Source organism: Sparus aurata, chromosome 1 (assembly GCF_900880675.1).
Source record: "Sparus aurata chromosome 1, fSpaAur1.1, whole genome shotgun sequence".
NCBI classification, from domain to species: Eukaryota; Metazoa; Chordata; class Actinopteri; order Spariformes; family Sparidae; genus Sparus; species Sparus aurata.
In genome coordinates this window covers 24,938,813-24,963,793 of record NC_044187.1, presented here as the reverse complement: position 1 = coordinate 24,963,793, position 24,981 = coordinate 24,938,813, and the positions used below count along the sequence as shown (strand labels likewise).

At 42.2% G+C, this 24,981-nt stretch overlaps 1 protein-coding gene across 6 annotated transcripts in view; it reads left to right on the top strand.

Moving 5' to 3' along the window:
- The window catches only part of LOC115583792 (nucleosome-remodeling factor subunit BPTF), a 43,594-nt gene extending 20,443 nt beyond the window's left edge, over positions 1–23,151 (top strand). For 3 of the 6 annotated variants that reach the window (XM_030410467.1, XM_030403052.1, XM_030424907.1), the window contains 21 exons: positions 1,025–1,149; positions 1,616–1,768; positions 1,996–2,146; positions 2,467–2,506; positions 2,866–3,091; positions 3,342–3,491; positions 6,870–7,000; positions 7,359–7,473; positions 7,948–8,153; positions 8,329–8,569; positions 8,782–9,065; positions 9,401–9,514; positions 9,698–9,859; positions 10,319–10,401; positions 12,743–12,968; positions 13,187–13,512; positions 13,882–14,055; positions 14,376–14,568; positions 15,185–15,269; positions 17,557–17,743; positions 20,535–23,151. In XM_030410467.1, coding sequence (XP_030266327.1) covers positions 1,025–1,149; positions 1,616–1,768; positions 1,996–2,146; positions 2,467–2,506; positions 2,866–3,091; positions 3,342–3,491; positions 6,870–7,000; positions 7,359–7,473; positions 7,948–8,153; positions 8,329–8,569; positions 8,782–9,065; positions 9,401–9,514; positions 9,698–9,859; positions 10,319–10,401; positions 12,743–12,968; positions 13,187–13,512; positions 13,882–14,055; positions 14,376–14,568; positions 15,185–15,269; positions 17,557–17,743; positions 20,535–20,571 — 3,409 coding nt within the window. In that variant the 3' untranslated portion in view covers positions 20,572–23,151. Of the gene's footprint in view, positions 1–1,024; positions 1,150–1,615; positions 1,769–1,995; positions 2,147–2,466; positions 2,507–2,865; positions 3,092–3,341; positions 3,492–6,869; positions 7,001–7,358; positions 7,474–7,947; positions 8,154–8,328; positions 8,570–8,781; positions 9,066–9,400; positions 9,515–9,697; positions 9,860–10,318; positions 10,402–12,742; positions 12,969–13,186; positions 13,513–13,881; positions 14,056–14,375; positions 14,569–15,184; positions 15,270–17,556; positions 17,744–19,561 lie in introns of all 6 variants that reach the window. The other 3 variants (XM_030440138.1, XM_030432356.1, XM_030395205.1) reach the window with 3 other exon arrangements.
- The last annotated feature ends 1,830 nt before the right edge of the window (positions 23,152–24,981 follow it).

Genomic DNA, 24,981 nt, shown 5'->3' with positions numbered 1-24,981 from the left:
TAGTTAATTATGTCCTGTCCCTCCTTGTCTGCTGTCCACGGCTTTGGCCTGAGTGGTGTTGTGGCTCCACGCCCGGTGTCACACAGGGACCTCTGGTTATTTTGACCGACCTCAGAGTTCCGAAGCAGCCATGAATCATCCGGCGGTCGGAGAAGTGTCAGGATGTTCACTTTGTGCAGCAACCCAGCCCTTCAACCCAGGGATATTTTCCCGCCTGTGGTTACACATGGGGAAAGAGAATCTCTACCAAACACACACAAACAGTCTTGTGATGATCATGTTTTGGTAGATATTCAAGATATTTTGAATGTCTCTGTCCTCAAAGCCAAGTTCATTGTCGGAACAGCTGTCGCGGCCATAATGATGCACGGAGGGACTATTACTTTGGTTATAAAACTTAAGGAAATTATTCATTGATGGATGACATCCTGTCATCTAATTCTACACTCAGAACAGTCTGTTACACCCAAAAAATGTTATTGCATTAAAAAAGGCTGAATGAAATACACACAGGCTTCTCCTTTGAACTTTTGTGAGTTGAAACTGTTGTTTGTATGCTTTTGTAGTCAAAGATAAAATCTATTCCCAAACCAAATTAGTGTAGTAAAATGACTTATTAAAGATGGCAGCCAGGTCATCTGTTTCTTTCATGGAAATGGTCATGAGAGGACAAGAACTTCACCAAAAACCTCTGTCTGTTTTCACTCTTCCTGTTCTGCGGTCCTTCTGTGATGTATTTTTTGTAGCACCAAGCGAGTCACTCTGGGTCAGTTGTCCTGCACAAATGAATTGCTCCAGGGCAATAGCTGTAGAACAAGTTTTCTTTCAATCAGTTATGTTTTTTTACGTTTCCGATTTAATTTTTCAGCAAAATGTGCACATTTTCCAGGAGTTTGTTTCGATGTAGCTGTATTTTTGTTATGTGAATGTGCAATGTTGTAAAGAACACACAATACTTGGACGCATTCAACTGTATATGAGAACATATATATTATAACACTTGAACCTCTGGGTTGTGTTCCAGGTATCGCCTGCAGACTGTGAAGTCTCTGGCTGGTGTGAGCCTGATGCTGAGGCTCCTTTGGGCCTGTCTCAGATGGGACGACATGGCTGTCAAACCATCAGCTGCTGTCGGCACCACCCGTACAGGTAGACCCCGTACCCTCCCAAACCATACAACCTCCATCAGATAAAGATGCGCTTCACCCTGGCCGGATGGGGAAGAACTGCTCAGATTTGAGATTGGGTTTTGAGATATAGAGGATTTATTTTTGGAATGTTATAGAATTCTTATTTTAATCTTTTGATGAATGTATACTCATACTCCTACCTGTATTATAGATATGAAGGCAGCTAATGTACCACAATAATTAATCACCTCCAATCTGGTGTTAAAAAAAAACAAACTGCATTTTTCTTGTTCATTAATTCAATAGGATCTTCCTTTATTTACTCAGGCTACTCTTGTTATCTCTGTGCTAGCCCAGAGGAACACAAACATGGCTGCTGAAAAAGATGCAGCCTTTTCGTTCTCATTTGGGTGTCACTGTTTTTGTGTTGGAGCGCATTTCCTCCATCTTTTCGGGCTCTCGTCCTCATCACCATACCAACCCAGCCCTATCCCCACTCATTGCTACAGAGACATCAGATACTGAAATCACCACCACCGAGATCATCAAGCGCCGAGACGTTGGACCTTATGGAATTCGCTCAGAGTACTGCATCCGCAAAATCATCTGCCCCCTTGGAGTACCTGAGACTCCAAAAGGTTAGATTCACTTTTTAATCTCAACACTGAAGTCAGAGCAAGTTCTAGTGCCTGAAACCAAAGAACATGGAAGCTCACAAACCCACCATCTCATAGTTGAGTAAAAACACTCATCTGTTGTTAATAATAGAAACCACGCACACAGTGTTTAATGTTGTCTTTGTCCACCAGCAAAACCCTCAAACAGCCCTTTTGTCTTTAATGTATTAATTTGTCCACCATTCCAGAAACCCACACCCCTCAGAGGAAGGGGCTGCGCTCCAGTGCCTTGCGCCCCAAGAAACACGAGCCTGCCAAGCAGACAGGCCCAGTGGTGATCGAGACCTGGGTGGCTGAGGAGGAGCTGGACCTCTGGGAGATCAGAGCCTTCTCAGAAAGGTCAGAGGGTTAGGCAGGTCATGCCTACACCTGTCATGTATTGTCAGCTGTGCAGTCTGCCAGAATGATTTATAGATTTGTCAGATGGGAGAGTCTGATAGATTTTACTATGTCAGTAGGTAAATATTCTCCTGCCTCTGCTCGAGGTAAATTGCCTTGTCCTGCCAAACTAAAAAGATTAAAGAGATCGATACAGAAACAGAGTGCTCAGATGGAGGTTGCTTAGAGAAGCTGCAGCATGGACAATATCAGAAAAATAGTGTGTTTTATGGAGATTAAGGCATGTGAACAGTTTGATAAATTCTTTTTTTCTTTCACAGGGTGGAGAAAGAGAAGGCTCAGGCTGCAGAACAGGCCAAGGTGAGTCTAGTTAAGTTCAATCTCCTCAGACCTCTTATGTTTTAAAGCAATTATGCAAAAAAGCCTTTTTAAAACTATGATTCACTCTAATCCTACATCTCTCTTTTTTGGAATAGATGACAATGTTTGATATGTTGGGATTCACACTCAATTATTCGTTTTATATGAGTTAAAATTCAACCAAGACAACAGACAATGTATTCATTTCTGCTGATTGTATCATTCGGCCCGGCAGCAAACCCCCCAGTTATCCCTGTGTATACCACTGTAATTTCTGCACAACTGATCTAATATTTTGTCGCTTTACTCCTGTCATTGTTTTTTGTGTCATGGTCCAACTGACTTGTTCACCATCTCAGAAACGTCTGGAACAGAAACCAGGCGGAGTGACAGTGACCCCGACAGGGACTCCAGCAACACCTGCCACCACGCCCAAAGTCATCGTCGGTTCACTGTCAGGCCAGGGCACCCCAAGCACCAAGGTGGTGCTGTCCACCAAGATGGGCACCCCCGTCACATTCCAGCAGAACAAGAACTTCCAGCAGTCGTTCGCCACCTGGGTCAAACAGGGTCAGAGTACACAAGGTACTTTGCAGATGTGTGAAACTAACAGATTGTTGTACTTACGTCTTGAGGAGCAGTAGGCTAATACAGTGTACTCTTTGTTCTTGCTCATATTATCAAATCCTTACATGTTACATTGAGGTAAGATGTACTGTAATGCGTTTCAAGACTGTTAATCACTGTGGTGGTTAATTAGGTTTATTAAAAGTAGTGATTGTATTTAAAGTTGTAACAGTATTTGTTGTAATTGATTGTTTGTTTGCTTTATAAGGAGTGGGCACGGAGACCACCATGGCCACGTCTGGTGGGCACACTTTCCAGATTACGGGAACCTCAGTGGGTGGAAAGGTAGTGACCACCAAGCTGCCGTTGCCCGCCAACAGCAAGATCGTCACGGTCAACGTGCCAACTTCACAAGGAGGTATGGCAGGTTTTAATAAGTCACACCTTTAGAGGCAGACCAGAGTGCACAAGTTACATTTATTCAGTGTAGACATTACTGCTTTCCATCCACCTCCATCTCAGGATGCACGTGTGTTTGTGTTTTCATTGCTCCACCTCAGACCCCACAGCTGAGACGTTTCAAATGTGTCAAAGAAGTCAAATTAGGTCTGGCTCGTTAATTGGATGCCATTGTAAGCAAGATAGTTTGCCAACCACGCACACAGTGCTCGAGAAAGGACTGAGTATGTCTTGACTCATTTTAAATGTTGTTGGTGGGAGTGACCACAGGCTAAAATCTTTTGAAGTCTACAAATTAGACACAAATCAGACATTCCTCTGCCTTGATTGCCACTCTCAGTGAGCCAAGCACATAAGTCATTCTAACTTAGATGATCTAAAGGGCTCAGGTGTTTGTGTGCTGGTCTATTAAACACATTGATCACGCTACCTCTCTGAATCGGTCACACAGTTGGGTTTTATAATTGTCCTGATGTTCTAAATAAACCTTATTATAACCTGGTTCCACACATCAGAATCATCACCCTCATCACTGTTTTTTTTCTCTAGTGAATCACTGTTAGCTTTGTTCTGCTAGTTCAGTTTGATTGATGCTTGACGCTTAATGAATTATACTGTTAAAGAATAGGACACATTAAAATGAAGTCTGCTGTCATCAATATTCATAATAGCAATAGATCAAACCGCTAGTGTAATGTGAAATGAATTGCGAGTCATGGTGAACCCACAGAGAATCATCACTAACTCTGCAGTTCTGCTCAGTTCTGCACTGGTTTAAGGTGTCTTGCAGCTCATGTTTTGGTTTTCCAGCCCACATCACTGCTTTGGTTGACTCCCACCGGTCTCGTAATAGTGGCTATAATCGCGGCAGGCAGGAAGTTTTCAATTTAAAAACTTGGGTAAACCCACGCTACAATACCTGCCCGGCATCAAACAGTAGCTAAAGAATTAGATATTTCTTTCATTAGGTTGTGGGGACTAAAATCGAAGCTCAAAGGAGAGTGAATACTGTGCTCCCATATGCCAAAAAGACAAATTGACTCAAGATAAATGCAACAATGTGGGGCACTGAGCAATAGAGGAAGAGGGGGGAGAGTTGAATAAATGAACACATACAGTGTGTAATGTTAAGCTGAGTTTAATTTAGTCCATCTGTAATAGTGCGCTTGTGCTCTCGGTAAGCTTTTTGTTCCATCTGCTTCTAGTTGACCAAATGTAAAAGGTGCTACTATTTCAGAAGCAGCCAGTTGCTCACTGTGTGTTTTGCTACTGTGGCAGCCTGGTCTGCACCAACCAAATTGTGGTGCCCACTACGCGCCCAACCTCATGAGTCAGCAGCTTAGTTTGGTGTAGCACATCATGTCTGGCTGTGTCCTGTCAGCATGGTAATCTAATAGAAAGCTGTTATTTGGGATGGTAGACTTGTGTAGTCTGAGGTTTAAATCCAGACTGTGGATTGAGGATTGTTCTATCTTAAGTTAGATGCTTTACAGTGTTTTTAAAAATGTCAATATTGACACCACAGATGCAGCGATGGTTTGTACCGAGCACCGCCTGGCCTCTCTGTCGTTCTGTCAAATTATTGGATGATGGATAGAGCTTAACACTCAGCAGAGGTGGTCCATCGTGTTGACATGCTCCAATAAAACTGTTGACAGCTCTAAGGTTGCTTATATAGGTCAGCTTAAACAGTCACAAAATCAATTACCTGACTGTCTACAGAAGATATTTTTATTAATTATCAATTAAAATGGGTTATTTCAAGTAAAATGATAGATGGATAGATTTTCTTTGTCATTTATGATTTAAAAAAAAAAAGAATTGTTAGGTTTTGGACTATTGGTTTGCCAAAAGAAACAAATTGAAGACGTCACTCTGGGCTATGGGAAATTGTAATTAGGCCTGTTATCACACATTTTGACATTTTACTAAGAATAAAGGATTAATCAATGAACTTTGAAATTAATTGGTAATTGAAAAACATTAGTTGCAGCCTTCATCCTATTGTTAAAGGTGAAAACCCCTTTTTACAGCAGTTCTGTCAAGCTAATAATGTGGAGAAAAAAACGTGATGCAATGATAATGCCATTAAGAATAGCATCTCGGTGTTTATAGTACTAATACATATATCATTTTTATTAAAAACTTGCTTAAATTAAGCATTGCAATCACCATATAACGAAAATGATATTATGCAAGGATACAAAGAAAGTGATTTTTCTTACCTTTGAAGTTATCATGAAGGAGAAATTGAGTTCAGGTGGAGTGTAACCATTTAATGGACATGTGTATTTATCCAGCATGACTGTTTGATTTGACTGTTTGTGCTCCCTGTTTGTTTTGGAAGGGCTCAAGGAAGTTAGGCAGGAAAACAAGTTTACCCTGAGGTCTGCTTCCCAGACAGGTAGCCCTCTATAGCAGGACTCCGTTTTCCTTTTTTTCCCTCCATCTTTTTGAATAAAAGTATACCTCTCCACTCACCAGAGTCCCAACTCCCCGACCTCTCCAAACAGCCAGTCCATAGAAAAGTGTGTTTGATGTGTGTGACCAGAGCAGCTACTCCCCTGGTCTTACGACGGTTTAACGTCTCCGTTTGAAGAGTCTTGATGTATAGGTTTACCTTCTTACAGCAAGAAGGCAGCGAAGGAAAAAGAGCAACCCTCGTGGTTTCCATTTCTGCCACCGGCTTCACGTGAGCTCATTAGGGCAAAGAGCCTGTTGAACCAATATAAAATGCTCCCACTGTCAGATTAAAGTTTAAAAAAGTGGAATCTGAATTCATGCATAATGTATGAGGGGGTTCAGGTATGTTTGGGGAAACCCAACTAAGCTCTCAGTGAGCCTTTGAAGATTTTGTTTACCTGCTCCACTAATATTTACCACAGCTGTGATCAAAAGGTTGGCCCTCTAGCAAGGTGAGAAGCCTACAATTAATGTATTGAGTTGTGTTGATGCAGGACTTCTTGTAACATAGAACCATGTAACCTCTTATTCACATCAGTAATTGTATCAAGGATGTTTGTACACTTTATGATTTTTGTTGGTGGATGTGTTTGATGTGATCACTAAATTTCATCTCTCTAAAATCTCTAAAAATGAAACAAGCAACCCTAAACATTTGAATCCTGAATGTCCAAGTCTTTAAACTTCAGCCCTAAACTCTCTTGTCCTTGCAGCATTTCTCTCATTTACCCTTACCACGCCATACGTGTCATTGCTTTGAATATATCTCCTTCTCTCGTCTTTCCAACAGTTTGTGATGATTATGTCTTGACTGATTTGACTCTGTTCTCATTTCTTCTCAGTTGTTCACTTCGGTATCTTTCTGTTTCTGCAGGTGTGGTTCAGCAGAAAGTATTGGGTATCATCCCATCCAGCACAGCAGGCGGTGCTCAGACCTTCACCACATTCCAGCCACGCGCAACCACGCTAAACATCAGGCCCAACACCCCAGGCTCCCAGCAGCAGGTACATCTGCCCACTGCCTGCTCTGAATTACCTGTCGAGGTGTTTTTATTCATGTTGTCACAACTGAAGTCTGTATAGCTTTGCGTCTTGTTTTGTTTTTCACTGTGTTTGGACAAAGCTCTCGAATTACTGTTTCTGTTGCCTTTGCTGTTCTTTTATAAATTTAAACTTTTTTCTGTGTATTATTTATTTTTAAAATAGAATGACACATATTTTGCATATATGATACCATATTGTTTTGTCTTTTTCTCTAATCAGTTCCAGACAAGCTCCTCTTTTTGACCTTGATTTATGACCTCTCCTTTCCTTTTGTCAGATCGTGACAGTAAGTAACGTTTTCATGAAAATATCCTTCTAGGTTCTTGCAGCTGGTGGTCAGATCCGTCCAGGAATGACAGTGATCCGAACACCGATCCAACAGACGGGTCCAATGGGAAAGACCATACTCCGAACTCCCCTTGTGGTTCAGCAAGGTAACAAATAGTAACTCATCCTAAAAGAATGACTGCACACTGGCAGCAAATTTAACAATTTTTACAGTCTTGACAGTTTGTAAAAGGCAAAATTTTAACCGTTATGTTTTCAAGGTTAGGAATATACTTTAATTTGAATATAATTGTTGAAAGTAGTTGCTTTTCATACATAACCTGGTGTTGTATCTGCATAATCACACAAGTATTTGAGATGAACCGATTCCAAGTGCAAGTAGACATTAATTAATTCAATTTATTTTGTAAAATTTATTTTTCATTGCATCTATAATAACAATTTAGATGTGATGACAAATAAATGAAAATGTTGTTAACGTGCTTGAAAAGCGCTTGAATTTTACATTTAAGCTGCTGTACAAAGTTTAGCAACAAGCTAAAACTGAACTGTTCCATCATGTCTGCTTGTGTCAAGTGTTGTTAAATTTACCATCTTCTTTATACACATTTCTCCTGCAGGTCAGGGTGGACAGCAAGTAGTGACGCAGATCATTCGTGGCCAGGCAGTTTCCACGGCAATATCTGGTGCCAGCCCTGTCGCCACGGTCACAGGCCAGGGTGCAGCCAGCCCCACCGCAGCAGGACAAACACCACCTGGCACCCCACGGTCGCAGGGGCAAGGCCAGGTTAAACTGACCCTGGCACAGCTCACCCAGCTCACACAGGTTAGTGAGAGAGACAAACTTCAGTATGTGACCACGTGTCAAGAGTTTGAGATGAACGCTGTCCGAACAGCATTGAAATGTCTTAGAAAAATGATTTGAAATGAAGGATTCTTAATAGACAAATTAATCAGCAGTAATCAGAAAGCCTCTCCCCATCTTCATTGCCGCTATGTAGAAGCAGCAAGCGGCGTCAGGTGTAGATCGGCAGGCTGGTGTCGGTGGTACCCAACAGGCTTTGACGGTAATGGTTCAAGGCCAGGGCCAGACCACCGGTCAGCTACAGGTCATACCTCAAGGGGTCACCGTCATCCCAGGACCCGGCCAGCAGCTCATGCAGGCAGCGCTGCCCAACGGCCAGGTGCAACGCTTCCTCTTCACCCCCTTGGCCTCAGCTGCCACTCCCACATCAAGCACAGGTATGCAGAGGATTTTTGGTCAGATTAGTTTCTGACACACTCTTGAAATAATTGTGATAGTTAAATGTGAATTTGTTGTGTAACTAATGAGCGATTTGCACTAAATATAAAGGCCTTTGGAATAAAAAGCAACATAAGTAAAGTCGCTTGATACCATGGTTAAAAAGAAAACATCTGAGACCCTCTGGCCCTCTTTCTTTCGCTCTCTCCAGCCACCACAGTTCCTGGCCAGCCCAACTCCACCTCCACAAAAACCCCGGCCCAGCCCGCCCAGCAGGCTGCCGCCCCCGTCCAGGCAGGGGCAAGCCCCTTGGCCACTACCAGCACCCCTTCGTCGGCCACCCCGCAGGGCCAGTTACCCCCACAGACGCAGGCTCACATGCCCATCCAGTCACCCACCTCGCTGCAGGTGAAAACGCAGGGAGGAACTGCCCAGCTGCAGCTGCAACAGACGCCACAGCTCATCAGCGTGTCTGGGCTGCAGCAACAGGTACAGGTATGGTTAGCAAAGATCAGCACTGTAGTGTTAACCATAACTACAGCTGTAGTTCAGAAGACCTTGGGTAAATGGACACATGATACGAGACTTTACTGTATTGTGCAAACCAATTGCAAATACCAATAAGTCTTAGAAAGTCTGATTTTAAAAAGCTGAATGTGCATTTTGAAATGTTTAACCCTTGTCATTCAGTGAACTACTAATTTAATCTATTCAGCCATTCTCAAGGTAGCACCCAATTGAATTAATGTGGGTTTTAAATAGACCTTTTGTATAAAAGTTTTCTTTTTTAACTTGGTTAAATTTGTGTATTCTCTGTGTTTTTGATGTAGGTGTTGGCCCAGCTGCAGGCCCAGCAGGGTGGAGGCTCTCTGCCACAGCACATCAAACTGCAGCTTCCTATCCAGATACAACAGACTGGGACCACCTCAGCTCAGGGAGGACAGGTAGGGCAGCAAGCCTGTTAAGCCAGATGCAGCCTTTGTCACCTTCATTGGACCTTGCTAAGGGTCTTGATACAGCCTCATCATTCAGCGCAGTTGACTGATCACCACTGCTTTACACTCCTAGACTCAAAGTCTTCTAGTATTCAAAATCTTACACCTCATCACACTTTGTCGTCTGCACAGATTGGGAACGTGGTGACAATCCAGGCAGCTTCTGTCCAGGAGCAGCTGCAAAGGATCCAGCAGCTCAGAGAACAGCAACAGCAGAAGAAGAGACAAGCCGCAGAGGCCAAGAGGGAGCAGGCCCTCAACACAGCCAGCCAGAGCGACATCATTCAGAAACAGGTTTGTGTTTGTGTGTGAGTGAGTGTGTTCAGGCACCCAGCATAGCCAGGTCATCCAGCTCTCTCTCTGCCATCAGCACATAAACAGTCACCATCCTCCAAACCTCCACTAAGACTGGGTTTATTTTTTCAGCTTGGGCCTTGTCTCTGTTTGTTACCACTGTGTACGGGTGTATTTTCACCTGTCTCTCTGTGTATTTGTCATGCTTCACTAAACCTCCTGGTCACATTTAATAATAATCAATTTCTATAGATATTTATAGTACACATTAGACAACACTAACGTCACAAGGGGTCGTTGAATTAATTCAAGATGATAGTATTTATTTTGTGCTTAAATTTAAAGATGTTACCAGGTCGTTTTTGCTTCCCTGTAGCCATCTCCTTTCAAATTGTAAATATCGTTTCTGTTGTTAAACCTGTGGTTTGTTTTGACATGTTTCTGCATTATGCGTGTCAGGTGGTGATGAAACAGAACGCTGTGATCGAGCACCTGAAGCAGAAGAAGACCATGACGCCTGCAGAGAGAGAAGAGAATCAGAGGTTTGTATCCAGAATTTGAAAATTCTTTGAATGGTCGCCATCTTATGTGTCCATGTCCTGATCATATGGAACCATAACGTCGCCACTTAGCCACTCTACACACTCTCCTCTCTCCATCTGGCTTTTGTCCAACACGTCGTTGGGAGGTACTACACAGCATGGGAACGTTTGGGTGTGTTACCACCAACAGCTGCATGTACTCAGTGTGACCCCAACAAGCAAGAACACAAAGACATATCCATTAATAAATGAGAGGAGTATTACACTAAAATCACACAAGGCCCCTCAACCCGGCACAGATTTACTGGGATGTCGCAAGTTTAAATCTGTTTATAAAAAATGTATTACCGTGGCATTATTTGGGAAACAAATTGCGATTAAAAAAAACCCTCCTGTTCTGTCATTGTTGCTTCTCTACAATACTGTGGGAAATGGCAAAGAAATTAAAAAGCCCCACTTTCATTATTTACATCACACACATTGCTTTTGAAATCAGATACTAATGTTTTGCTTTAACGTAGTGTCACGTGTTACTTTTATCAAGAGCCAAAGGTTATTTATTGTGGACCTGGTACTCAAACCCTGCAGACTATCTGAGTATCTGAGTGTTGAGATGTTGGTTTAGGGTTGGGACTAATCAAACTATTAAAACTACAATGAAGTCTATAAAATAAATGCCGAAAAGCTTCCCTACTGTTTTATATACTGTAGATAGGTTATACCTTGACCTACAGCTGACCCTGACAACCATGTGTTTATATCCACAGACAGTGTGTCAACACTGTGCCCATTCACACAAACCTGAAATACCAAACCCAGACTACCGTGACATCACTACAGCAGCTCTGTCTGTTGTCTGTCTCACTGCTTATTTTTCATCCTTTTTCCATTTCTTCATGTCATCCTTTTCTCTCACTTTTCCTTCAAAACACCACTCTGTTAGTACTAAACTGTGACATCAGTTCGCGTGTGTTTGTGTGTCCCGTTTCATTAGTTTTCTCCACTTCCCGCGCTGTGTTTGCAGTGTGTTCTTCAGGGTACATGCTGTAGGAGACCTGGCCCGTGTCTGACCTCTTCGGTCATGGACGTGTTTTGTGTGTTATTCACACAGGCATGTACTGAACGCAGCTTTCTGGTGCTGAACAATTTTCGATCTTGGTTGTGAATGTTAGCGAACACAAGTGAACATACCGTGGAGACTGAGCCATAAATTATCTCGATTTACTGTAAAATACTGCCGTTCAATTCCAGCGAAATGTTTGAGAAGATTATTACAGTATCTCCTAGATTGTTAGTCTTTTTCTTTGCACAATATTTCTCAAACCTCGCTTTAATTTGTAGTAGGTTTTCATTACAGTGTGTATGACCCCGTATCCCCATGTAAACTTCTTAGCTTGAATTTAAATGTATGATCTTTCTTTCTCATGTTCTCATGTTTACAAGAGCAGCGTGGCTTCCCAGTGGTCATCTATCTGTCCATCTCTCCCAATACCTCTCCTCCAACCCTCAGCTCCACTCCCCTGCTACTGAAGCACAGAGCCTCATACAAATAAACACTGGACAACAAATAGCCCTCTAACATCTGTAAGACACGTGGCCTAGGCTTGGTTCTCACAGAGATGATGACACGACTGCATCACTTTTAGGAGGGAGCCATGTTAGGTTCAGGATTTAGCCTTTATTTGATTGTTCACAGCGCAGAAAGGAAAGATTTAGAGCCAGATGGAGATGAGAGGACTTTATAGTTAGATGGCTTACTCAACTGAGTCAGAATACCTCAAGGACTTGCGTTGAGAGAAATGCTCTCATTGTTCTTTGACACGCACTGCCATTTCTCACATGTGGAAAGTTAGATGTTTGCATTTTTGAAGTAGCCAATAGCCATGCAGGTTGTACTCTCTGAAACATTGAGGCATTGTTTGGATTAATACTCCTGCCCACTAGTGTGTCAGAGGGATAACTTTCTTCCTCTGTGACTTCGACTGAACTGACTGCTGAATCACAGATTCAGATATGTGATAATCCTCTCCCTCCCTGCTCTTTAATCCTACTGTTCTCTCTCAGCAGGACTGTTATGTGTATTTCCTGCCTTTAAGAAAATACCCTGAATGGGCCACAGCCCTTTTTCACATGGGTCCTCATTAGATTCAATAGCAATACTTCTTGAGCTGTGTTTTTAGGCATGACTACAAATTGTTCAACTGTATTCATTCTCACTATACAGTACTTTACTATTCTATACAATAAGCATTCATGATCCTCTTTTAAAAAGGTCAGGCGGATATGAGTCCATAATTAACTCCTTTGCCATCTCCCCCTCCTCCTGTTTGTGCCTGTCCAGGATGATCGTGTGCAACCAGGTGATGAAGTTCATCCTGGACCGGATAGACAAGGATGAGAGGCAGGCGGCCAAGAGGAGGAAGAAGGAGGAGGTGGTGGAGGCCAAGAGAAGGTTGGCCAACGCCAGCAAGCTCTCCTCGCTCTTATACCGGCACAAAGAGAGCCTCAAGATGGAGATCCTTAAGAAGCGGGCACTTCTAGACAAGGAGCTGCAGCTGGAGGCCCAGGTATGAAGGGAGAGAGGAAATGAGGGACAGAACACCAGAAACTTCTGTGTCCTTTACAATATTGTCCAAAGCATACTGTTGTAGAACAAGGAGGTACATGCAGATAAAAAGATGCCCTCATGCTTTAAGCATCACACACTCAGCAGAAAGTTTAAAAGACAAGTATGAAACAAAGTGATACCATTTTAACTCATCCATCCCAACGTCACACTCCTCAGGAGGAGCTAAAGAGGGACCTGTTGCGGATGCGGAGGGAGAAGGAGAGGGCTCAGGCCGCAGCCCAACAGGCAGCCCAGGCCGCCGCCGTTGCTGCCATCCACAACCAGCAGCAACACGCTCTGGCACACACGCACAGCATCACCTCTCAGCACCATCACACCACGACCGTCGCCTCGGCACACAAGAGGAAACGGGAGGAGGAGAGGGAGACCGTGACGTCAGCCAAGTCCAAGAAGAAGAAGATGATCTCGACGACAAGCACCAGGGAGAGCAAGAAGGACACCAAGCTCTACTGCATCTGCAAGACGCCGTACGACGAGACCAAGTATGATGATGCTTTCTTGAATAATCAGATACATTCTCAAATACTCACAGATTTCATTACCCAGGAAGGGAGACATGGTGTCATCAGGCCCTGTAAAACACTGTTTCAATTCAGGAATGAAAAGAAAGTATTTGTTCCAAAAAGTCGGATGATATGATGACATTTACCCAGTGCTGCTCGGTATTAAATAAATAAATCGTTAAATCAAACCCCATCTTCAAGATCATATTTATGACTACCCAGTCATTAAAAACATAACGCTGGTCATGTGTTTTAAGTACCACAATACAGTTTGGCACTTGTGTCTAAGGACAGTCACTGAGTAGTTAACAGCGTGTTAACAAATATCAATCTCTTTTCTCTGTTAAGGTTCTACATTGGCTGCGACCTGTGTACCAACTGGTATCACGGAGACTGTGTGGGCATCACAGAGAAGGAGGCCAAGAAGATGGATGACTATATCTGTGTGGAGTGTAAACGGGGCCAGGAGGGCAGCACAGAGGAGCTGTACTGTATATGTCAGACCCCATACGACGAGTCCCAGTAAGGAACTGCAGGACTCAACATTGTAGATGCACAATATTATAACATTTTATAATGTGAATAATAGGTTTATAAAAAGTATTCCAGACTGCAACCATCTGGAGCTAGCACCAACAGGCTACTTCCCATAGGCAGAAATGTAATCTGACCAGATTTAGTAGCATTAGTAACCAAGGACCTACTTAATGCCTCTAACTACATCTTACAATCTCTACTCTCCTAATTACTTACTCATTATTTTATTTATAAAGCACATTGAAAATTAAAAATGTAAATGGCACTACATCACAACCAAAAGTGAATACTTCCTGCCTTCTCAGGTTCTACATAGGCTGCGACCGGTGCCAGAACTGGTACCACGGTCGCTGTGTGGGCATCCTGCAGAGCGAGGCCAACCACATCGACGAGTATGTGTGCCCACAGTGCCAGTCGACGGAGGACGCCATGACGGTCTTCACGCCGCTCACAGATAAGGACTACGAGGGCCTGAGGAGAACTCTACGTTCCTTACAGGTGAAATGCTACAGTCAGACAGAAACGAGGACTGCTGGACTACTTTTTAACATTTTACACTGGTGAAAGTCAAATGTATAAATGAAGTAAAATTGTCTTCTGGAATGGTGGATAATCTACATTTGTGGAGGTTTACTCTTCACTTCATCACTGCACATTTACTGTACAGTTACCGTGTCGGCAGTGTTTGAAGCAGCAGCACTGTAGCGGTAGTTTTGTTATGAACTCTAACACAGCTCCTCGTCGCCCCACTACAGCGTAAGAGCAGCAAACAAAAGTCCTCTGTGTCCATCTTATCTGATGGGTTCAGCTCCCCAGAGCTCAACTTGGACAGCTGCCTGGCCTCAGCATTTTTTCTCTAGTTTCCCTTTTCTTTTCTCTACCTCCTCCTACCTCTGCTCCTCTCATTTTCTCCTCCTCTCTACGGCAGTCTGTATATGTGAGAGAGCAAGAGAGAGAAAAGAGGGGAAGAAAACAAGAGAGAACATCTGTGTTGACCCACCTGCTCCCAGTGTCATTTTCATGGCGCTGTTTGTTGTTCTTCATCGATTTCAGCTTTCTCAAGTGTCTCCTCTTTCTCTTTATGTCTCCCTTTGGGCCCCTCCCTCCTCTGCAGGCACATAAAATGGCGTGGCCGTTCCTGGAGCCAGTGGACACGAATGACGCCCCAGACTACTACAGGGTTATCAAGGAACCAATGGGTGAGTGGAGGAAATGTGTCCGCATAACAAGCAGAGCAGTGAACACTGACAATGGGGTTTGTGATTGAATGTTTCCCAGCTACCGTATCTCCTACCATACTCTGCGAATTTGCCCTCAGACCCATTTGGGCTGGCAGCTACTGTGGACCCACTTTGGCATTTTCTGTGTTCTTACTTAAAGCTGCTTCCCGATAGCAGCTTCTTAACTCAGGCTCAGTTAATTCACAGGACTCATCATGAAAAAAAAAAAAAACAGTTTTGATTTTTGATTCATCCAATCAGGGTGAGCCAGAATCTGAACCAGTGAAAGTCAATAAGAATAATTAGAATCACTATATTGGAACAGACACCTCCTTGCTGATGATATGAAAGCATCGGTGTTAGAATTTTGACTTTTTGTTTACCGATTAACAACTCTTTGTAGTACTTTAAACTACATTCCTCTCCTTATTTTGCACAGAGGTCAAATAATACTAAAAATCAACACCTACCTTGCCAAAAGTCTGTTTACCCTGCGTTGATCTGACAACAGGTAATAAGTATCCACTGCCACCACACTACAGAGCAGCTTCTTTCCTCAGGCTGTGGGACTCCTGAGCTCATCCTCCACAAACCACAACTTGCTTGTCTTGTATAGTATTAAGGATTATGATGATTTTGATCTTGAAGCCTTTTTGACAAGTATCAATCAGTAAATTAAATAAAAAAATAGAAAAAATAACCTTTAGAACTGTACAAATGTTGTAAGTTATACTAACATTTACGACTGAACAATATGACTGATTTTAGAATTTGAAGGTCCTATCTAGGCTGGTTTATAATGTTCTTTTCCTCCCTTTGTTTTCAATCATGGTTGCATTTATTTTCATAACTAACTTGTGCATTGGTATTTTTGTACAACTTGAGGGTAAATCTTTAATTAAATTTAAACTTTAATCTGCAAAGTAACACATAAAAAAACATGTAAAAGAAGTAATAATATATTAAAGAAACCTATTAAAGGAAAGCAGTGATCCAGGCTGTATTTTGAATTGAATGCGGAGCTCTTTATACATCATATCTTTAGTGGTTTGGCAAACTTCTTGTGTTTGTGGCTCTGCTCTGTCGGAAAATATAAAGATTCTCGTGAATCAGCAGATACCCAGCACTGAATTACCAAGACTTGGACTGGGATCTCTACTCGGAAGATTAAAACTGCCCTCAGGCGTGCTGTTTTCATTTCATAATTACTTCAGGCGATTACGAGGCTGCAGCCCCTTACTGGAAGTAACACCCAGTCTCTATATCTTAAACCTGGACACACAGCCACCAGGAGACCAGCGGGGAGGAAGCCCTCCAACTCAGATCAAACCGGCCATGTAAATGGGGACGTACGTCAGCAGGGCCTTTTTGAACTTCCACACAAACAAACCGTTAATGAGCTGGTCCGGGGTCTGCTGGGCTCCCTGTGGAAAGGGACCAGCCCCACACTCAGCTCCTGTTGGTCTGGTCCTGGAAACTCTAGTCCTCCCGTCTCCCCTCCACCGCAAGAAAAAGACCTTGTTGGTTTTCAGAAATTAAAAGGAGCGTTTGGCTGGTATGGCTGCAGCCGCTGGTAGTTTTTGGAGGGTTTTCGAGATGAAATCTGATGACGGAGAAGAAGGAGGTCTTTGATATTGGCCATGAGGTTTGTAAGCCCTTGGCCGGCTGGGTGGGGGTTGAGAAGGTTAAGAGTCATATATGTTTGTTTAAAACGTAGCCCCGGGGACGCCGTGCAGAGCAAACCACCGGCAACAGCAGATTTTATGAACCCTCAGACGCTGCTAATTAGCCACCCTTATTTTTGTAGGTTTCCAACTTGATTTAACCAGGTTACTAACACTGTAAAGAGACTGGGACTTGAATGCACTTATTTGACGTTCAGATAATGACGCTTTCCTCAGGAATGACGCATCGGTCAGATCTCAGTAACAGATCTGGAAGGCTGTGTAGATCGAGGTTAAATCTGGCAGAGGTTTTGAATTTTTGTTGTCACATATAAAGTGATGAACTGTGCTCCCAGGAAACATATTTGAATGTCTGTCAAGCACATGCCAAATAAGCTGCAATTACTTTGAAGCATACATTTTGATTTGTGGAACAAAAGTCAATTAGAAAAGCCATATATTTATCTGTTGCTTCCGCATGTGTGATGATTGTCTCTGGCAAGAGTTCGCAATTAAATGTCTAGGTCATTTTTCATTCATTTGTGTTACATACTGTTCATACAATCATTGACAAAATTAATTTTTAAATCCCCTTTTCTCAGACCTTTCTACCATGGAGGAGAGGATACAGAAGCGGGAGTACGTCAAGCTGACAGAGTTTGTGGCGGACATGACCAAAATCTTCGACAACTGCCGCTACTACAACCCCAGCGACTCGCCCTTCTACCAGTGTGCCGAGGTTCTGGAGACCTTCTTTGTCCAGAAACTCAAAGGCTTCAAAGCCAGCAGGTAAGAAGGAGGTGATGATGATGATCATGATGATGATGATGACGGGCGCTGGTGAGGAAAGAAACACAAAATGTTAGCAGGTGACTTTGAGAAATGGAGGAAGTATCAACCCCTCAGAGAGCATCCACCTGGCAGAATAAAGTGAGGTCATTCGCAGTTCCAGCTGTGGCTCTGACCTGTGACCTCTTCGGACTTTCTCCAATGAGAGCAATAAAATGTAACTTCTCATGTGCTAGTGGAGTTCATTGACTCCTTCTTCTCTTTGATTTCCTGCTTCACCATCTTGTGTTTCCTAGAAATATTACATAATTTAGATGAACCCCTCTTGTTTTCTTTTTTTATTCCTGTCCTATTTGGTTTTGACCAAAAGCTCGTACAACCAGCAGGCTTCTTATGTGTCATGGACAAGTCAGCATCATTTCCATTGATAGTGTAACATTTTTAAGATGATAACATAATCTCTATCATTTTAAAAACCTGAATTGTTAAGGGTGCAGCAAAGGATGCCTCTCCCTGCTTAAACTTTACAAACTGTATGAGCTTTCAGTCACACCCTGCTCCTCCACTGTTTCTTATTGGTGGTATCTTCATTCAGCCTTCAATCAGCTGATATTCCAGCCATAACAACATTTCCGCTTCAGCTTTTACATGCAATTAAGGGGCATTTTCAGGTGTTGTTTATAGTGGAGTTATTGATGTGTATGAATGTTCATACTTGATTTTTTTAATTATGACTTTTTGAGACTTTTGCCAAGAAAACTGTGAAATGCTTCGGGAAATTAAGGAAGAAACTAATATGGGAAAAAAATGAGACAATATGAGAACATTGAGATAACATTTACAAAAATAGAGAATAAACTTGACTGAAAGCTGCTTTGCTTTGATTCTGGGAACAGAGTAAATATGTCCCAGATGACCAGAGTGGTCTTGAATTAAGGTCTGTACGATGGTAAAAAAAATAAAATAATAATGATAATATTGCGATGTGAATTACGATTAATAGCAGTAATCATTTATGCATCACAATTCTATATAAATTATAAAAATGTATATATTTAAATAAATCATGATAATGTGACCTTAGTTGGTGTCTGAACCAAATGAATACATTTTGTTAAATTTGGAGAGCAAGGTTTGGAGTCCGTGCAGCACAACAGCGCTTCATTGTGATTTTACCTTCATCAAAAAACTGCAGCTTCTTGGGATTTGGATATTCCACTTGGCCATATTGCAATTTCGATTCCATTTTGATAAATTGTGTGGCACTAGTCTGGATGCTCAATAATGTTCAAGTAATTCACAGATGTATTAAGGCCCAAGACCATTTAGTACTTTATAAACGAGTTATAGGATGAAGCAAAGCTCTGTTTCATCTAAACCATTTTTACCCTGTTCTTTATGGCCTTAATGTTACTGCTGCTGCCTAGACTGCAGTTTGGGCTCAGCTGTTTCTGCTCAATTGATCATCATACAACACATGAGCTCTAATAACTCCACTATCTACTCCATGCCTCTTAACTCAGTCACTGCATTGCCCTTGCTGCGTGATGTGACTGATTTGGGTGGATGCACACTACAAGATTTAAATGACAGGTTGATTTACAAATACTTCCTGTTGGTTATATCGCTTTGGCTCTGCTTTTGTTTTTTGCTGAGGAACAAGGTAAAGTAGTAAAATCTCATTCCAGTTTTTATCTTTCATTAGCTCAGTCTGTCTTGTGGTTTGCATCCATGTGTATGTGCCTGAAACGGTGACGTGCTTCACCTGCGTGTATTTACACCATCCATTCTCTCTCTCTCTCCCTCTCTCTCTTGCAGATTGTGATGTCAAACTCCTGGGTGCCGGGGTCAATCTAAAAACAAACAAAAAATAATGATTTGGTAACCCGGATGTTGCTGTTTTTACTTGTTTAAAACAGCGCTAAAAACTTTGTAAGAAAGTGCAAATATTAAGCCACACTGTAGGTGTGATCCTTTTTTATTTTAGAAACAAAGGAAAGAAAAAAAGTTTCTACTGTCTAAAAATGGCAGCCATGTTGGTAACACAAAGCGTTCAAGGGAAAATGTATTTTCTTACACTTCTTGCAACAGATGACTGATATTTTGTTTATGATTAGGTTGGATGTAAGAAAATATATTACGTTTTCTTGAGATTCAGTTTTTGCAAAAAAGCTAATGATTTTGTTCATAAAATCTGACTTCAGTTCCACACACACACACAGCCACACACGCACACACACGCATAATTTATCTTTTAATTTGACAGAACTGTTGTTTATCAACTTGGTCATAACATGCTGCAGCAGAACAATTTTACCTCATTTCTTAGCCGAGAATTTTAAAAAAGCATGCAACATTTATTAGTTTCTTTTTATTGGCTGTACCCATGTATAATGTTATTTCATGTGCATATTCTATCTTTTTGTGAAGGACTATTTTTATGTTCTAAAGGAAATAATTGTGGGAACTGTAAAGATAGATTGGAGAAAAATGTAGTTTAGCTTTCGTGTTCTAAACATGGTAAGCTCAACAGTCTCCAGTTTAAAAAAGAAAAAGTCCTTGTATATACACTGTTGGGCCGACATCATACACTTCAGTTACATTTCACCAACATGGCTGCTTGGTCTCTGTCAAAGTGTCTGACCCACTGGCATCCAAAACATGTTTTTTTTTTTTTTTGTATCTCTCCCTAGTGCATATTTTTGTCATATTGTAAAGCTTTTAATAAAAAAGGAAACGACCAGAAGTTTTCCAACTGTTTTCTTCCTCCTCTCTTTGCCCGTCTCTGTAGGTCTCATAACAACAAACTACAATCAGCAGCCTCTTAGCTCCCTCCTAAAATCAAAAAGACAGGCCTTCATTTTAAGTCCCATGGTCCAGCCTCCACTGCAGCGCTAAAGGCAGAGAAAGAAAAGCCCCCTTTCATCACAAGTGTCTTGGGACATAATGGCAGAGAAGTCCAGCCTTTGGACCAGGGACAGGGGTGGCCACGGACTGTTTGTCAGCCTGTTTCATCCCAACCAGCCGCTGCTACCGATGCATCTATAAGAAGTTGGCTGGTTGGATGTTCAGTCTGATCTCATGGCAGCAGCACACTCTTAAAGAGCTGTGTTCATTCTGTAGCTTATCGCTCCTTTGTGTCACTTTTGATCGGCCAGAGGTGCAACTTTGATTTCATCACAACACATCCTGTCACATTTTATGACGCGCACTCATCCCATCAAAGTCCCCGACTCGAACGGAAATTTTCTTAACGTTTGAATAAAAACCTGAAATCCCCACTTTATGCTTCACATGTGGCTAAATGCAGATGCTGCATTCATGTACAGCACAGAGGAGTTAAAGGTGCAATATGTAAGAATTTTAGCTAAAACATTTAAAAAAATCAACAGAATGTGAGGAAACAACAGGTTTGACAATTTGTCGATCGATGTATTGTGCTGCAGTGATATCTATTGATGGTAGCATGCTAACCAGCTAGCACCTAGCTATTTTGTACCTCGAGAGGTGATGGTAAACGCCAACACTCCCATCTGGTGCTCCAAGCTCCCAGTCTAGGCAGTGTAAGCTACTATCACAACTTGCTGCACTGTTAACTGAGCTTAGCAGCTAATTTGAGCTACAGTTATCAGCAGTTGGTGTTCACTCTGGTGATATACCCATTTGTTTTGAGTGCAAAAATGTGGCCAAATCTTCCATGTGGCACCTTTAATTCTTCTTGTATTTAACGACAGTCTGTGTGAAAGCAGAAGTCTATTGGTGCTGTGGAAAAAAAAAGTCCCCCAAACAGAAGAAATAGCCCACTGAAACCAGTTTTTAGATGAATTTTGTCATGTTTTATACACACATTTCCACTGCACCCAGTTATTTACACTTTACCCTCAGGTGTGTAGCCCTGCACTCAAGCATGAGCCAGCCTCATCTTCAAATCTGGCTGTCAGTGGTACATTTCAGCGTTCATTCCTGATCCCAGTAGCTTGTTCCTCAGATGCTCCATTCGGAATAGAAGTTAGATTTGTCCCAATATTTTTTTTTTTTTTTAAATGACTAGATGATATTCTCTGTCGGATTAGCATCACCACACATGGGCCCGGACTGCCATCATTTGAGTCTTTCAAGGGGTATTCATCTGGTCTGGGGGCCGTGTTACTTTCATGTCAGTTTCCAGAGGGGAAACACCCAGGACCTGCCCTCCCGCCCACCACATCCTGCCCCTTCCTCTGACCTCTATTCCGTTTTCTGTTGTGAGGAAAGCTAACGAGCTCTGAGCTCCTGTTTAAACTTGACCTTTCATTGAAGGACAAAAAGGTCAAGGAGAAGACGAGATTGTTAGGCCGAGGCTTAACTAACCCACATGTACTGTACCTCCCTCCATGCACACGCCGTCTTGTCTCTGTCAGTGGCTGAGTCTGTAAGTCTCTCTTCCCCTTATCTATCAGCCACTTCTCCCAGCATATTTCATTGAAGTTGACAGGTTGGCTCACATGTGTCTCTCAACTCGCCCTCAAAGCATGGTTAAGTAATTGGATAATGGACTTTTCCACTCAGCATCAACTCAGTTATGTTGCGGTCTGCGGCAGCATGTCTGGGAGTAAACTTTGAGTGGGGACTGGGGAGTCTTTGTACCGTGGGGTTTGTAATGAACATTTTATAGCTACATTTTTAGCATATTTGGGCACTTTTTTGTAATCCGTGATTATCAGTTTTGTAGGAGGGGAGCGGTCATAAGACACAGTTGTCTTTAAGTTGTTAAAAAACAGTGTTTCTGTTTCAATCATAAAAATGTTTTGATTTTTGTGTATAAAAGCAGAGTTGAGAGATTATGTAGCTTCTGTCTTCTTGTCTGTGTCTTTCACACAAAGGTCTGTCACTTTGTAATCTGATGATGATGTGTTTCATCCACTGTTTGTAATCTCTACTGTATATTATGGCTGTCCAAATATTTAGAGATGAAAGATTTTTAGATCAGTAGAAACTTTTATTTTTCACTCTTTGAACCAGCAGCTAAGCCCGCCTGTATATTTTAACTGTCTATTTTTTCTTTTTCTTTAATTGAAGTGAACTCTACATTTAGGTGAAATTGCCCTTTATATTAAGAAGTGCTGCATATTGTGAGCATAAAGTTTTCTGAATGGGGTAGAGTGACACCGTTAACTCTTGTTAAGAGTTGTTCTTTTTTTGTATGAAACCAACCACTTCAACATAACTTCTATAATGACATTGCATTTCTTGTATTATTTATTCATATCAATGAAAAGTTCTCAGTTTTTTGAGTAATGTCGAAGAAATGTAACTGCAGATAAAAAGTACTCTATGTTTTTAACAGATTGTGGCAACTCCGAAGAGATTCTCTTTTGTACTTGATAGGACATTTCATCCTAGGTAATAAAGTAATGTTTTTGACACCAGTTTGCTCAAGAGTTTGGTTTTCTTTGACTCGCTGTGTTCATCATGCAGACTCACTGGAGTAGACCAGTTTTACCTGTCCATGTTTGTTAGCGTATTAATATTCAGCTCTTGCACATAACTTCAGTTAAATGTAAATACATTTGATGACATTTGGAAGCAATACCGTTAGAATGGTGCATTTTGGGGGCAGATCTAGTCAACTGTCAGCCCGACGACAACTTTATTCTTGTCCATTGATCGTTGGGTCAGTTGGCTGATTAGCCCATTAACTGGTTATATCTGTTCCAAAGCACAAGTTCTTCCTATTTCATTAAAAAAAAAAGTTTGAACCAGGGGGAATTTAGACTACAAGGAATCAAACTGACAGCACACTTATACAATTAAAATGATTTGTTTTTTCCTATACTGTTGTATATGAGTTTGTTTTCCAAATGTGAGAGTTAATTTAAAAAAGGGTGTCGTTTTGGCACATTAAATTTAAAAGTTTTATGTGTCGGACAGAGGGAAAGTCAAAGTTTGGCCTCAGAACTTTACTTTTTTCTTTTCTTTTTCTTTTGAATCCTTCCGTTCTAAAATAGTAGTTGAACAGTCCTCCCTTAACTTTTGTTGCATATCTGTTTCTTTCATTCCCTGTCAACCCGTCTACTGTCCTTTACCCGCAACATTCTTGAGAAAATGTTTTATATATCCTTGCCCAAGAGAAGCATTTAGAATGTACACATAGATGGGGACTTTTTTTTTTTTTTTTTTAACATTTTAAAACAAGTCCTCATCTACATCAGTTGTTAAGATAGATGCTGCTGAGCGTTCATTATAGGGGAACTTACCCTTTAATGCCTACATATTAAACATGTGCTGACTTGATGATGAAAAACTTGTAACTACTAACTAACACAGACGCAGTGCACAGAGACAGAGAACGGGGGTCAGTCAGAACCCACAGCTCATTTTTCTCCCAGGGCGCCCGGTCCGAGTAAGTTAATCCGTCCTTACACATCGAGATCACACCTCGGCCTAACTCTCGTCAATTACCCGGAGCTTTAGGTTAAATGTGTGCATACTTGTGAGTGCTGCAGGACAAGGTTACTGCCCCTGGAACACACTCATACAAACTCCTCCTGTGATCAAATTACCGACATGACACATAAAAGCCACCTCCACGGTTGACCTTTCCCTCTCCTCTCACACCCTTCTCCCCCACCTCCCTCTCTACACGCCACACTCAAACCGCTAAGTGAATCCAGAGGCTCGCATGGACGCAGCAAGCACCGCGGATCACCGCAGGACCCCCCCCCCAGTGTTTCAATCCACCACCCCTGCCTCTTTCTATCACTCCCCCCTTGTGGTTTGGGAGCGATCACACAGGAAGCAACTTTAAAGATATATTCCCACCTCCCCCTCCTATCTCCCCTCTTTCTCTCCCTCCTCCTCTTCCTCCTCCTTTACATCCTCTGCAAAAAAAAAAGGAATGTCCTCCCGCTGCGATAGTAGCCAAGATGTGGAGCGGGCTCCTGTTTCCTGCCCGGCTGCATCTGTTCCCTCCAGCGCTGATCCCAGATAGAGGCTTCCATCGAGCCTGGGAACTGACCGGCCCAGCTGACAGACGAACAGAGGGGGAGAAAAGAGGCTTCAGCCCTGGCCGCCTCAACATCCAAGTTCCCAAGTTAGCCTCTCTTGCCGGAGGCCAGACAGAGACCGTGGTTGTTAAACTCTAATTAGAGTGTCTTACTTTGGAGGCTCCTTCTCATGCAATCACTGGGAATGATAATCAATGATTGAGTCAGTGGGAAGATGTACGTGATAGCACGAGTGGAGGGCCGGTTGAAAGA